Raw genomic sequence first — 14,110 nt, 5'->3', positions numbered from 1 at the left:
GATAGGTGGCCACCTGTGCAATAAGTCCATCCGTGACATTTCCTGGCTACTAAATATTCCACGCTCAACTGTTAGAGGGATTATAACAAAGTGGAAGCCACTGGGAACAACAGCCACTCAGCCACCAAGTGGGAGGCCACGTCACATGACAGGGCGGGGTCAGCGCATGCTGAAGCACACAGTGCGCAGAAGATGCCAACTGTCTGCAGAGTCAATAGCTAAAGACCTCCAAACTTGGTGTGGCCTTCAGATGAGCCCAACAACAGTGCGTAGAGAGCTTCATGGAATGGGTTTCCATGGCCGAGCAGCTGCACCCAAGCCTTGCATCACCAAGTGCAATGCAAATCATCGGATGCCATGGTGTAAAGCACGCCGCCACTGGACTCTAGAGCAGTGGAGACATGTTCTCTGGAGTGACCAATCACACTTCTTTGTCTGGCAATCCGATGGACGTGTCTGGGTTTGGCAGTTGCCAGGAGAATGGTATTTGCCTGACTGCATTGTGCCAAGTGTAAGGGTTGGTGGAGGGGGGATTATGGTGTGGGGTTGTTTTTCAGGGGTTGGGCTTGGCCCCCTAGTTCCAGTGAAGGGAACTCTTAAGGCGTCAGCATACCAAGACATTTTGGACAATTTCATGCTCCCAACTTTGTGGGAAGAGTTTGGGGATGGCCCCTACCTGTTCCAACATGACTACCCACCAGTGCACAAAGCAAGGTCCATAAAGACATGGAGGAGCCAGTTTGGGGTGGAGGAACTTGACTGTCCTGCACAGAGTTCTGACCTCAACCCTATAGAACACCTTTGGGATGAATTAGAGCAGAGACTGTGAGCCAGGCCTCCTCCCCCGACATCAGTGCCTGACCTGACAAATGTGCTTCTGGAAGAATGGTCCAACCTTCCCATAGACACCCTCCTAAACCTTGTGGACGGCCTTCCCAGAAGAGTTGAAACTGTTATAGCTGCAAAGGGCGGGGCCAACTCAATATTGAACCCTACGGACTAAGACTGGGGGGCCATTAAAGGTCATGTGTGTGGAAAGGCAGGAGGCCCAATACTTTCGGCAATATAGTGTACATCTGTTCAGTACAGCGTGGGATATGGCTGGAATCATCCTGAATATCAATGCAAGCCCACCAAAGGGCAGTCGTCTTCTCAATGAGGAATGTCACATTTGATTCTCTGCGTATTTAACTGATCTGATGGGAGTGAATGCTGAAGAGCACCCCCCCCCCCCTCCTTCCATTCACAAAACACACAGCAAAAAAAAATGAAATGTCCGATTGAATATTGCTAGCTGAATCTGTCCTCATTGCACTTCCCGTAAGGCCCTGGAGAGGAGGACTCACACAGGGAGGGGGAGGGGGTGCAAGATTGGAAGCCAGTTATTTTCTTCTTCAGTCTCCTGGAACATGCTGACAGTAGCAGAAAGCAGAGTGATGACTTCATCAGGAAGCATACTTACCGACTTTGGAAACCGTTGACCTAGCCTGCCTTAGGCCCACCCAGTGACCAGGTGGTCCTGGCCAGGCTTCACCCTCTTACCAGAGCATTCCTACTCAAACCCCACCTCTATAATGCAGGAAACGCCCACCCAGCCACCAATCACCATAATGAATGCCTATTAGTTACTGTGCATGCAACGTGTGGGTGACACTGTGATCCTGGAACATCCCCCGGGACACATCATCACTGAGACTGAGGACAGCTACCGCCATGGAGTATGCTGCTCCTTCACTGTCCAACCAGCTGGGGGCAGACTGGTGACCAAACTGATTTGTAAACCCCCCCCCCCCCACACTCTCCTAAATGATAAACAAGACATTCACCTTTTCACTCGATAAAAGATTTTATTAGAAGGAAATTATTATTCTGCACAACAAACCCAAAAATACAAGCCAAGATTTTACCGCCCACCATGGCGTATCATTTTCTTATCGCACACAATCACCTACAGAATGGGAGCAATGTCTTCTATGACTTCCAAAAAGTGGCCCCCTGCAACCTCTAGGATAAGGGACCCCAATCTTATGATCATGATCATGTGAGGTGGGAGGGCACCACATGCAGATTGGGTGGAGGAGAATTGAGTTGGGAGGAAGAATTTGGGGGGCAGAAGGGGTAAGAATGGTTCTAAGAGGGGAAATTTTGGAAGGTGTGCTAGGTGGGATGATTTGGTGGGGATTTGTGTTGGGAGAGGATGTATGCTAGGAGAAGGGATTTGGGGGGGGTTGTACTAGAAAAGGTGATATGGTACAGGGGGGATTTTTTGTGGGGGGATTTGTGCTAGGATGGGGAATTGGGGGAGGGGAAATTTTACTGGGAGGATTTGAAGTGGGGGGTTGCGCTTGCAGAGGTAATTTGAAGATGTGTACTAGGAGGGTATTTTTTTCTTACTGGGGGGGAGGGGGGGTTGTCTTGGGGACATATGGGGAGGGAGATGATTTGAGCTGGAGGGATGGGGCAAAGATGTTTGCTGTGAAGGGGGACAGATTTGTATTTGGAGGAGGGGAAATTTATGCTTAGGGGGTAAGCATGCAGACCCATATGGAAGAAAAATATTAATTAAATATATTTTAAAAATATTCTTCCTAAATATATTGCCATATATGTGAAATACTACAATGTTGGTCATATTTAATATATTTCAATAAATATATATATATTCTGCATGTTGAAATGTATTTTTATTTTTTTATTACAAAATATATGAAAAATATTTTTAAAAATACATTTCAAATATACTGTATGTCTTTAAAAATACAAATCTACATTTTTGGAATGAATTTACAAATATATGTAAACATGACTTTTTTATATGTTAAAAAAAATCTGAAGAATATATTTAAAAAAATATGTTTTTAAAAAAATTGTAGTATTTCAAATATATGGCAATATATTTGGGAAGAATATTTTTAAAATATATTTCAAATATATTTTTCTTCCATGTGGGGATTAGTGCTTTTATTTTGGGGGGGGGGATTTTTGCTGACACATAGTGCTCATACATCTTGGGGGGGAGGGCAAAATTTGGCGTGTTCACCCCGGGGTGCTATTTTCCCCAGGAATGGTTATAACCTCTTCCTTTTCTATCCAAAACTAAATTTTAAAAAAGTTTTGGGTGGACATACACTTTAAACCTTCTTATCCCTCGGCTTCTATGTGCCATTTCACTTTTCATTCCAAGTTTTAAAAAAAAAAAATTATTGAAAGAGAATCGAAAAGGGCAAAAAAATGGAACGTGGAGTTTCATCTGCAAGGTCAGCAATGGTGGAGCATGTTGGAGGGATCCAAACAACTGTGAAAACAAAGCCTCATTGCAAGTGGCCAGCAGAGATAATACACTTATCATAAAGGAAATGCAAAACTATTCATGACTTCATGGCAAGCTTTTATTTTGGGCACTTCTTCAGCTCATCCAACTTGGCGTCGACCTTCTCAGACCACTTAATGATGATGTCCAACTTTTTGTCAAGGATGGATTCACAAGTGGTCAGCGTGCTCAGCGTATTGTCCTCCTCCTCCTTTGGCTTGGTGGAATCTGTGGATATGAGAGATATAAAGGATAGGTCAGAAGGATTTTACTGCAGACTTACAAAATGTTATCATTCGGTCCGTTCAATCCCATTCAAGACCTCTGGAAGAGGACCAAACTGGGATACCAATGTCTGTTATACAAGTCCAGTTCTCTAACAATGTAACGTAGGGTTTCAAGAGTTTAAAGTGAAAAGTATGATTATGGAGCCACAAATAAAGACAAATAAATCATATAAAGGGCAACTTAGTGGCAAAGTGGTTAGTCCTTCTGCCTAGCAGCACTAGGATCATCGGTTCGAATCTCAACCACGGCACCACCTACCTGGAGTTTGCATGTTCTTGTTCCTCTGTGTGTTTCCTCCAGGTACTCCGGTTTTCTCCCACACTCCAAAGACATGCTAGTAGGCAATTGGCCCCTGTCTAAATTGTCCCTAGTATGTGTATGTATGAATGTGAGTTAGGGACCTTAGATTGTAAGCTCCTTGAGTGCAGGGACTGATGTGAATGTACAATATATATGTAAAGTACTGCTGTTGGTGGAGCTTTTTAAGTACTTGAAATTATTAATAACTATAGTTTGTATCACATGCTTTGCTATAAAATTCTGATGACCTCCACTTGGGATCTCACCCATTGGTTCTTTGATTCTGAAATGGTGACGATGCAGAAACATGGTGCTTGTTATGCAGTATCAGATGCCACCAAACATCGTAGTCAGGACCACTGGGAAGGTCCATTGCTAGACTCTGAAACCCAGGGAATGGGTCCTATACTAAGTGTTACTTTTGGAAGTCATTTTTGCCATTATTCCAAGTTTAGGAAAAACATTTGAGTCTTCAGTTAGCCTTGGTTGTGAGGTTGTTCGTTGTAAACCCCTTCTTGCATCTCCTCTAGTAACGTTCAACTCACTATTCTTTAGAACAGGGGTCTACAACCTTTCTAAACAAAGGGCCAGTTTATTGTCCTTCAGACTCTATGGAAGTCCAGCCGATCGGGAGTGGAAGGTTTTCTAGCAACAGTGGGAGCAAACATCACCCTATTTGCTATTAGGGGGAGGAATAGTGCCCCATCATTGGTGTCAGTGGGAGGAATAGTGCCCCATCATTGGTATCAGTGGGAGGAATAGTGCCTCATCATTGGTATCAGTGGGAGGAATAGTGCCCCATCATTGGTGTCAGTGGGAGGAATAGTGGCCTATTGTTGGTATCAGTGGGAGGAATAGTGCCCCATCATTGGTATCAGTGGAGGAATAGTGCCTCATCATTGGTATCAGTGGGAGGAATAGTGCCCCATCGATGGTGTCAGTGGGAGGAATAGCGCCCCATCATTGGTGTCAGTGGGAGGAATAGTGCCCCATCATTGGTATCAGTGGGAGGAATAGTGCCCCATCATTGGTATCAGTGGGAGGAATAGTGCCCCATCATTGGTATCAGTGGGAGGAATAGTGCCTCATCGTTGGTATCAGTGGGAGGAATAGTGCCCCATCATTGGTGTCAGTGGGAGGAATAGTGGCCTATTGTTGGTATCAGTGGGAGGAATAGTGCCCCATCATTGGTATCAGTGGGAGGAATAGTGCTCCATCATTGGTGTCAGTGGGAGGAATAGTGGCCTATTGTTGGTATCAGTGGGAGGAATAGTGCCCCATCATTGGTGTCAGTGGGAGGAATAGTGCCCCATCATTGGTATCAGTGGGAGGAATAGTGCCCCATCATTGGTATCAGTGGGAGGAATAGTGCCCCATCATTAGTATCATTGGGAAAGTAGTGTCTCATATCAGAGGGAGGTATAGTGCCCCAAGGGCTAAAGGCAAGCAAAGGGCCACATCCAGTCATTGCTTTAGAATAATGTCACATAGTTGATAAAGTGCATTAGAGATTCTGGTATTATTTTGTTGGATTACTGATCATCACTGTTGCCCTCAAAAATAGTTTTCTTTAAGACCCACTAGTTGGTTATATTTATGGGTGGCTGTTCTTATTGGAGGAACAATTTACTGAACTCAAAGAAAGAGAGGAAAGGTTGAATGCTACCTAAGGGATGGATTTCTGCAAAGAGAAAGGAAATGGGAGATTTATGGGAGGACATTCAAGGTCAAGATTTATTACCTCACCCACTTTTCATCATGGTGTGCTACAAGCCCCAGAAGAAATGACCATGGGTGCCCTGAAAAATACTTTTAAGGCCCACTAATTGGGTATATTGATGGGTGGCTTCACTCACTGGAGTTCCTCACAATGTTGCATTTTTAAGGATTTGAAATAAAAGATATAGTGGAAGCTGTGGAGTTTCCAGGTACTTTTAGATGTTTCTATGAGTGCCTTGCTTCTCTGGCCAGGGAGCACTGCTAGCAAATGGCCAGAGCTCAGCTCTAACAGAGTGCAATAGGAAAGAGGAAAGGAACCTAAAGAGGGAATTCAGCAATGAGATGGGAGAAACAAGGGAAGACATACAAGGTCAAGCTTCAACAGCCTCACCCAATGTTCAGCATGGTATGCTGCAAGCTTCAGAACAAATGGTCATGGGTGCTCATCAAGCTAGTTTGGTATGTTGAAGAGCAGCTTCACCCTTGGAGGTCTGGCTTACCCACATTTGCATGGAACAATCACTCCTATTTAAATTGGGGACCAAATTACACACTGAGTCACCTTCAGCTCCAGATAACACAGGGGGCACATGACACAGAGGAATTCCTCCATTGTATCCATGGGTAACCTGAGGCTTTTAGAACCCTAGTATTGTCCTTATCTCTAGGGATTATAGACCATTGAGAACTCATTTCTCCGAGATGTCTAGAGAGCTGGACATTGAAGGTTCTCCTTCTCTAGCCACAATTCTTCCCTGAGCCTCCAACAATTATGAGTATTGTCAAAAGGGGTAGTTCAGATACTTGCTTACATGTCAAACATCCATGGTGTAAGCAACTATGTGATCCCTCCTCTCCATTGGTAGGTTTAGAGCCACTATGAACCAAAGTAGGGTCACATTTAGTGGTGATTAAGGCCAGGTCACACCAGAATTCACAACGCATTCCTGTGTGATTCACATGCAGTTCAGTGCAGTGCGATTTGAGCCCATTTGAGGGCTGAAATCTCACAGGACCGCACCAAAAGTAGTGCACTACATTTGGCAATGCACTGCAATGTGGATCGCATGGTACTTCTGTACAATTGCAGACAAATGCATTGTGTTCCGACCTGCGTTCAGGGGTGTCATTGGCATTGACACCTGTTGCAGATCACAACTGCATTGCGTTTTGAACACACCACGTTCTGGAGTGAATGAGGCCCTCTGGAAGATTTATTTAGAATATGCCAAAGAAAAATTCAGTTTCGATCGATAGTGTAGGGAAGGGTGAGGACCACTGTCAGTTTTTTTCTTTTTTTGCTCTCTCCTGTCGCTGAAATGCAAAGAAAGTGATAGGAAGGCTGAGGACAATTACCCATTTTGGACAGTTATTACCAGATCAAATGTTTTTACTGGAAGACTTATCCTAGCCTCTTGTTCTGGTGACAACTCTAAAATTTGGAGTTTCCCCTCATTTTATGTCTCAATTACAAGTGACAACAGAACATAGAGAAGGGGGGAATTTACCTAGTGAGGACACAGACAGACAAAAAAAGCAAAACATCACAAGGCTTTTACCACTACCCCACCCTGTCCAAAAAGTTTGGGATATACACACGTTTTAAACTTCCAGGTGTTGCTCCTATTATGGAACTGTGTACTCAGGAGCTAGAGTTATGCTTTAGGTTCCACTGATTAAAGTCTTCCACGTACCTCAAACTTTGGAGAATTTGGACAGCTAGAGTGTTAAAAATCTAGTGTCTGCATTATACAGGCTAGTGACTATGTGTACTGTATCTCTAAAAAAGGTCCTTCATCTTTGTTTCTAATATCATGTAGGCAAAACAAGAAGGGTCTGGGGGGAAAGAAGATCTAAATTTAGGAACCATTCCAGAGCAAAACCATCTCTATGCTTACAAGAGCATAGAACTTTGGGAAAGAGAGACCATGACGATTTAGCATTTTTATCCACCACACTCAGTAGTCCTCTAAGTGCGGCCCGTGGGCTGGGTGTGGTTCTTTGCCTGTCCTTGGGCACTATTCTATCTGCTGATAAGAGGTCCTATTCCTCCCAAGGATACCAGCGAAGAGGATTATCTCCTTCCACGGACACCAACAGTGTGGTACAATTCCTCCCAATGACCCCAATGATGCAACACTTTTCCTCTTACTAATGCCATAGTAGCGCACTATTCCCTCCTAGATTGTAAGCTCGAAAGAGCAGGGCCCTCGATCCCCTCATGTTTTGCATTGTATTGGTATTGTTCTGTCACATGTTCTGTCCCCCTTTGTAATGTACAGCGCTGAGCGAACTATTGGCGCTTTATAAATACTGTATAATAATAATAATTCCTCCCACTGACATCAACAACGGGGCACTATTCCTCCCATTGACACCAATGATAGGCCACTATTCCTCCCACTGATACCAATGATGGGCCACTATTCCTCCCACTGATACCAATGATGGGGCACTATTCCTCCCACTGATACCAATGATGGGGCACTATTCCTCCCACTGATACCAATGATGGGGCACTATTCCTCCCACTGACACCAATGATGGGGCACTATTCCTCCCACTGATACAAATGATGGGGCACTATTCCTCCCACGGATATCAATGATGGGGCACTATTCCTCCCACTGACACCAATGATGGGGCACTATTCCTCCCACTGATACCAATGATAGGCCACTATTCCTCCCACTGACACCAATGATGGGGCACTATTCCTCCCACTGATACCAATGATGGGGCACTATTCCTCCCACTGACACCAATGATGGGGCACTATTCCTCCCACTGACACCAATGATGGGGCACTATTCCTCCCACTGACACCAATGATGGGACACTATTCCTCCCACTGATACCAATGATGGGACACTATTCCTCCCACTGATACCAATGATGGGGCACTATTCCTCCCACTGATACCAATGATAGGCCACTATTCCTCCCCCTGATACCAATGATGGGGCACTATTCCTCCTGCTAATACCAATGATGGTGCACTATTCCTCCTGATGACACCAATGATGGGACACTATTCCTCCCATTGACATCAACAACGGGGCACTATTTCTTCCACTATTAACAATAATAGAGCACTATAGGTCATTTTATTTTTACCCTCCGCTGACACTAGGGCGTTTTCTGCTCCCACTGGCCATAGTGCGGCTGCCATGAAGTCTGAAGGACAGTAAATTGGCCCTTTGTTTATAACGTTTGGGGACCCCCTGACCTAAATGTTAGTGATATAATATTTCCGTTGCAGAAACAAACTAACATTGATATTGGTGAATCAGAAAGGATGCAAATAGAGTGTATAGATGCTTTGTACAACCATCCCTCCTACCCAGGATAAGTCTGATGTCCACTTACCTGACAGGACAATTTGTTTCAAGTTAGTGTCTGAGTTATAGTAGACATGACAGCGATAGTTGCCAGCATCGTCTGGGGTGAAGGACTCAATGGTCAAGGTGGCATCTCCTTTCCCTATGGCATCCAGGGACATTGAGAATCCCGGTTTATTGATGGTGATTGTATCGTCAAACTCGGCCACTTGCTTCCCACGGGTGAACCACTGCACCATGAAATTCTTCAGAACCAGAGGCTGTGCGAAGTTCTGCAGAACACATTTCAGTTGGACTTTGTCTCCAGGTTTGGCTGATAAAGTGGGATGTTCCACAAGGACATCAAGCTTGGCCCCTGGGGAAAGATAGAGAGTTGCTGATCTCAAGATGTCAAGACACAACTTGTGTTTCCGGAGGAGTTAGAGGAACTCTTAAAGGCAAAGCATAACAATTCAATACATATAAGCCACAGAAACAGATGTATCTACGCTACGTTTTTAGGATCAGCTGGTATTGGCAATGGTAAACCATGAACAGGAGAGGAACACCCAGGAACAGTCCAAGAAGGCTTGTCCTGCACCTTTGCTGGTAGAATTCATAACTCCTAACTTTCAGAACTGAGAAGAATGGACACCTTAAAGTACAAGGTATGTAGGTAAAGGACACGCCCCTGTAACATTGCCAATTATGTAGACCATGGAGAATAAATTCACAATAAAATCTTTGCTCAACCCCACAAACACATTTTTTTTTCAGTATTGTTTTTACTTTATACTACCTTTTAAGGTTAGAAGAAGGTTTGGTGCAATAATAGGACATTTTTTGTAGCTAAATGCATTTTTATAGTTGTCTAGCAAAAGAGGGACAACCGAGGAGAAAAAAGGGATTTGGAGGGATTTGGCTCCAAAAGAGGGACCGTCCCTTCAAATGATAGCCAGCTGGGAGCTATGGTACTTAGTAACATACACAAGACTTGTTCTTTAAAATTGGAGATGTTCTGTAGCTTCTTCAAGCCACTGCTTTGATTCTAGTGAGCAGAGCTTTTTTTTCAGCAGGCAATCGGGAAAACGTAGTTCTGGAACCTCTAGCACTGAATGTTTGAAATGGCAAGGGGTGCGCCGGAGAGTCTATTGATGCTGGCTGTTGGGGGATCCAGGGGCAGACTGACAACTCATGGGACCCCGGGCAATAGGGGATCATGGGGCCACAGTGTCCTTGCCCAAACTCAAAAAAGCCTATGAAAAGGGTACCAGGGGTTTTTCATGGGGCCCCCTACTGACCCCGGGCAAGTTTCCAAATGGTCAGTCCGCCCCTGGGGGGGATCCATTATCCCTGGAGGGGATCTATTTTTGCATGGGAGTCTATTGTTGCTGGGAAGGTTTATTGTTGTTGGTGGGGAATCTATTATAGCTGTGGGGGGGGGAAAATTGTTGCTGGGAGGGAACGACCTCTGAGGTCTTTTGATGCTGGCTGCTAGGAGATCTGTTGTTTCTGCTGGGGGTCTGTTGTTGCTTAGGTACTCTTTTGTTGCAGGAGATTCATTGTTCCTGGGGGGAAGGGGGGTCGTCAATTGTTGCTGGGAGGGATCTACTGCTTAGGGGGAGTTCTGCTGATGCTGGCTGCTGGGAGATCTGTTGTTGCTTCTGGGAGATCTATTGCTGCTTGGGTGGACTTTTGTTGCAGGGGTCCATTGTTGATGGGGCGGTCTATTGTTGTATGGGAGTCTTTTGTTGCTGGGGTGGGTCAAATTTTGCTGTCTACATGGGGTCTATTTTACTGCTTTTCCTATTATTATTAACAAATTACATGCAAATTACTAAGCATTGCACAGTATATACTTGGCTCTTTTTTCTCTAAAAAGGGGCAGTACTGGGAGGTGGGTAGAGGTTGGAACCAAGTGACGGTGCTCGGAGGTGGGTCGGGGGCGAAGACAGGGGTGGTTCAGAAAGGTGGAAGCCCTGCTAATGAGTGCCAAGAAGATACTCCAACATCTATGTCCACACAGGTAGCCCAAACACCTCAGTCCAGTAACCATGGGATGTGTCCTGTTTCCCTGGCATTCTTCAATATTTCCCAATATCATGGTTATTGGATTAAGGCGCGTGTGCTACCTGTGTGGATACAAATGTTGGGTTATCTTCCTGACACAAATTAGAACTGAAGAATTTGCTTCAACATTACAGAACAAGTCCCGCTGAAGGTGTCTAGCTACAATTAGATATTAGATACACCGTGACCAGGAACAATGAGAACCTTCATTGATGTCTTGCACTTTTATTAAGCCTGAGTACTTTTATTAAGACTGAGATTGAGTCCTGCAGTCACTTTAGAAACCGTTGTTTTCATATTCCGGGTCATAAGCCTGCGCAATATCCCTTTTGTCTCTTGCCTGCTTGCTTCTCAGGAAATGTTTCCCTTATCATTTCTTTAATAGTCTGTGGTTAATTCTCTGTATCTGTCCTTATTCTGTATGTATGGACTCTGCACAGTCCCATTTCTCTTGTCCTGGATGCCGGGTGTCATTCTCGATATCTGTCCTTATTCTGAATGTATGGACTCTGCACAGTCCCACTTCTCTTGTACTGGATGCCGGGTGTAATTCTCGATATCTGTCCTTATTCTGAATGTATGGACTCTGCACAGTCCCACTTCTCTTGTCCTGGATGCCGGGTGTCATTCTCGGTATCTGTCCTTATTCTATATGTATGGACTACGCACAGTCCCACTTCTCCTGTCCTGGATGCCGGGTGTCATTCTCGGTATCTGTCCTTATTCTGTATGAATGGATTCTGCACAGTCCCACTTCTCTTGTCCTGGATGCCGGGTGTCATTCTCGATATCTGTCCTTATTCTGAATGTATGGACTCTGCACAGTCCCACTTCTCTTGTACTGGATGCCGGGTGTAATTCTCGATATCTGTCCTTATTCTGAATGTATGGACTCTGCACAGTCCCACTTTTCTTGTCCTGGATGCCGGGTGTCATTCTCGATATCTGTCCTTATTCTGAATGTATGGACTCTGCACAGTCCCACTTCTCTTGTCCTGGATGCCGGGTGTCATTCTTGGTATCTGTCCTTATTCTATATGTATGGACTACGCACAGTCCCACTTCTCCTGTCCTGGATGCCGGGTGTCATTCTCGGTATCTGTCCTTATTCTGTATGTATGGACTACGCACAGTCCTACTTCTCTTGTCCTGGATGCCGGGTGTCATTCTCGGTATCTGTCCTTATTCTGAATGTATGGACTCTGCACAGTCCCACTTCTCTTGTCCTGGATGCCGGGTGTCATTCTCGATATCTGTCCTTATTCTGAATGTATGGACTCTGCACAGTCCCACTTCTCTTGTCCTGGATGCCGGGTGTCATTCTCGGTATCTGTCCTTATTCTGAATGTATGGACTCTGCACAGTCCCACTTCTCTTGTCCTGGTGTAATTCTTAGTATCTGCACACTACCTCTTCTCTCATTTTGTATACTAGCCAATGGTAACCTATTACAAATCATCTTTCATTAACCCAAACCACAATCCTGAAGTCTTAGCAGTTGCCACTGGCTCCTGATTTCTATATATCCCTCCAGATCTTTGCACTCATTTAAATATATACATTTTAAATTAAAATATAAAATCTGAATTTTAAAAAGATTACAATTAAATATAATTACAATTTAAATTTAAAGTTTAAAATGAAAATAAAACAATGAGCTTAAAATTCCAACTAAACATAAAAGTTAAAATAAAGCGATAACCTGATACTGTGTGCGGAATAGACTGCGCTACTGACTTGTCAGCACCACAGTCTCCTGATCACTTGTTGGGATTGGGACTTACATGCAGCCTGGAAGGCCAGGAGTGTGGCTAGAAGGATGAAGACCCTGGAATCCATGCCTCCTCTCTCTCGGATCGTCTCTCTGAGTCCTGTGTGCTGTGACCCCCCTCTCTATAATAACAGAGGGCGTACCCCGCAGAGCCCTTATCAGCCTCCATATTGAGTCTGTTATGAGCGGTTGAGCCGAGATAGATCTACGTTATCGATGTTTGCCATGTGTTCTGTCATCTGTAAACAAGGGACACGGCGTTCTGGTACAGGGGGGTCATTAAAGGTTTCACTTCGGATATGTATGCGTTTTTCTAAAGGCCCATTCACACCATTGTATTTTATGTGCGCAGGATCAAAGTACGCTAAAAGCGCATGAAAACCGGTTACCAGGGGCGGACTGACCATTTGGAAACTCGGGCACTGCCCGAGGGCCCGGGGTCAGTAGGGGGCCCCATAAGATGCCCCTGGTACCTTTTTCATAGGCTTTTTTGAGTTTGGGCAAGGACACAGGGGCCCCATGATCCCCTATTGCCCGGGGGCCCCATGAGTTGTCAGTCCGCCCCTGCTGGTTACATTATTATCTATGAAGACCTTCACGTCCGTGCGTTGCTTTTGTGAATCTTGCTTTCTGTGTCTTTTGTGGTTTTGGTAAAAATGTGTGTTACATTATAGTCAGTTGTCAGCACTGTAGCTAAGTGGTTAGCACTTCCGCCATGCAGAACTAAAATCGCTACCTGCGCTGCTAGCATGTTCTTCCTGTGCTTGTGTGGGTTTCCTCTCACTGAGCCATTCATATCAGTCACCAGAGGAGCTTACAATCTAATTTCCCCACCACAGTCATTCACTATTATTAATATATTTATTTATATAGCTCTGACATATACCGCAGTGCTGTACAGGGAACATAGAGAAATTATTATCAGTCACCAGAGGAGCTTACACTCTAATGTCCCCTCATAGTCATACACTATTACTAGTATACATTTATATAGCTCTGACATGCAGTATACCACAGGGAACACAGTGCCAGTCACATCAGTCACCAGAGGAGCTTACACTCTAATGCCCCCCCCCCTCTCAGTCACACAATATTATTATTATACATTTATATAGCTCTGACATATACCGCAGTGCTGTACAGAGAACACTGAGACAGTCACATCAGTCACCAGAGGAGCTTACTCTCTAATGTCCCCCCACAGTCACACATTATTACTATTATACATTTATATAGCTCTGACATACAGTATACCGCAGGGAAAACCGTGCCGGTCACATCAGTTACCAAAAGAGCTTACACTCTAATGTTCCCCCCCTCTCAGTCACACAC

General features: G+C 44.7%; 1 protein-coding gene across 1 annotated transcript; it reads right to left on the bottom strand.

Annotated features, from left to right (window-relative positions):
* Positions 1-1,827: 1,827 nt before the first annotated feature.
* On the bottom strand, positions 1,828-12,945 carry LOC149457033 (uncharacterized). Its single transcript, XM_089684189.1, has 3 exons — positions 12,792-12,945; positions 8,987-9,313; positions 1,828-3,538 (listed from the first exon to the last, which is right to left on the bottom strand). Exons 1-3 carry the CDS (start codon positions 12,844-12,846, stop codon positions 3,390-3,392), a joined length of 531 nt encoding a protein of 176 aa, XP_089540315.1. The 5' UTR covers positions 12,847-12,945; the 3' UTR covers positions 1,828-3,389.
* Positions 12,946-14,110: the final 1,165 nt, after the last annotated feature.

Source organism: Staurois parvus, unplaced genomic scaffold, assembly GCF_062004578.1.
Source record: "Staurois parvus isolate SC_StPar_1 unplaced genomic scaffold, SC_StPar_1.0 ptg000338l, whole genome shotgun sequence".
NCBI lineage: Eukaryota > Metazoa > Chordata > Amphibia > Anura > Ranidae > Staurois > Staurois parvus.
Note: the sequence above shows the minus strand (reverse complement) of the source record. Positions and strands in the feature narration are given on the sequence as shown.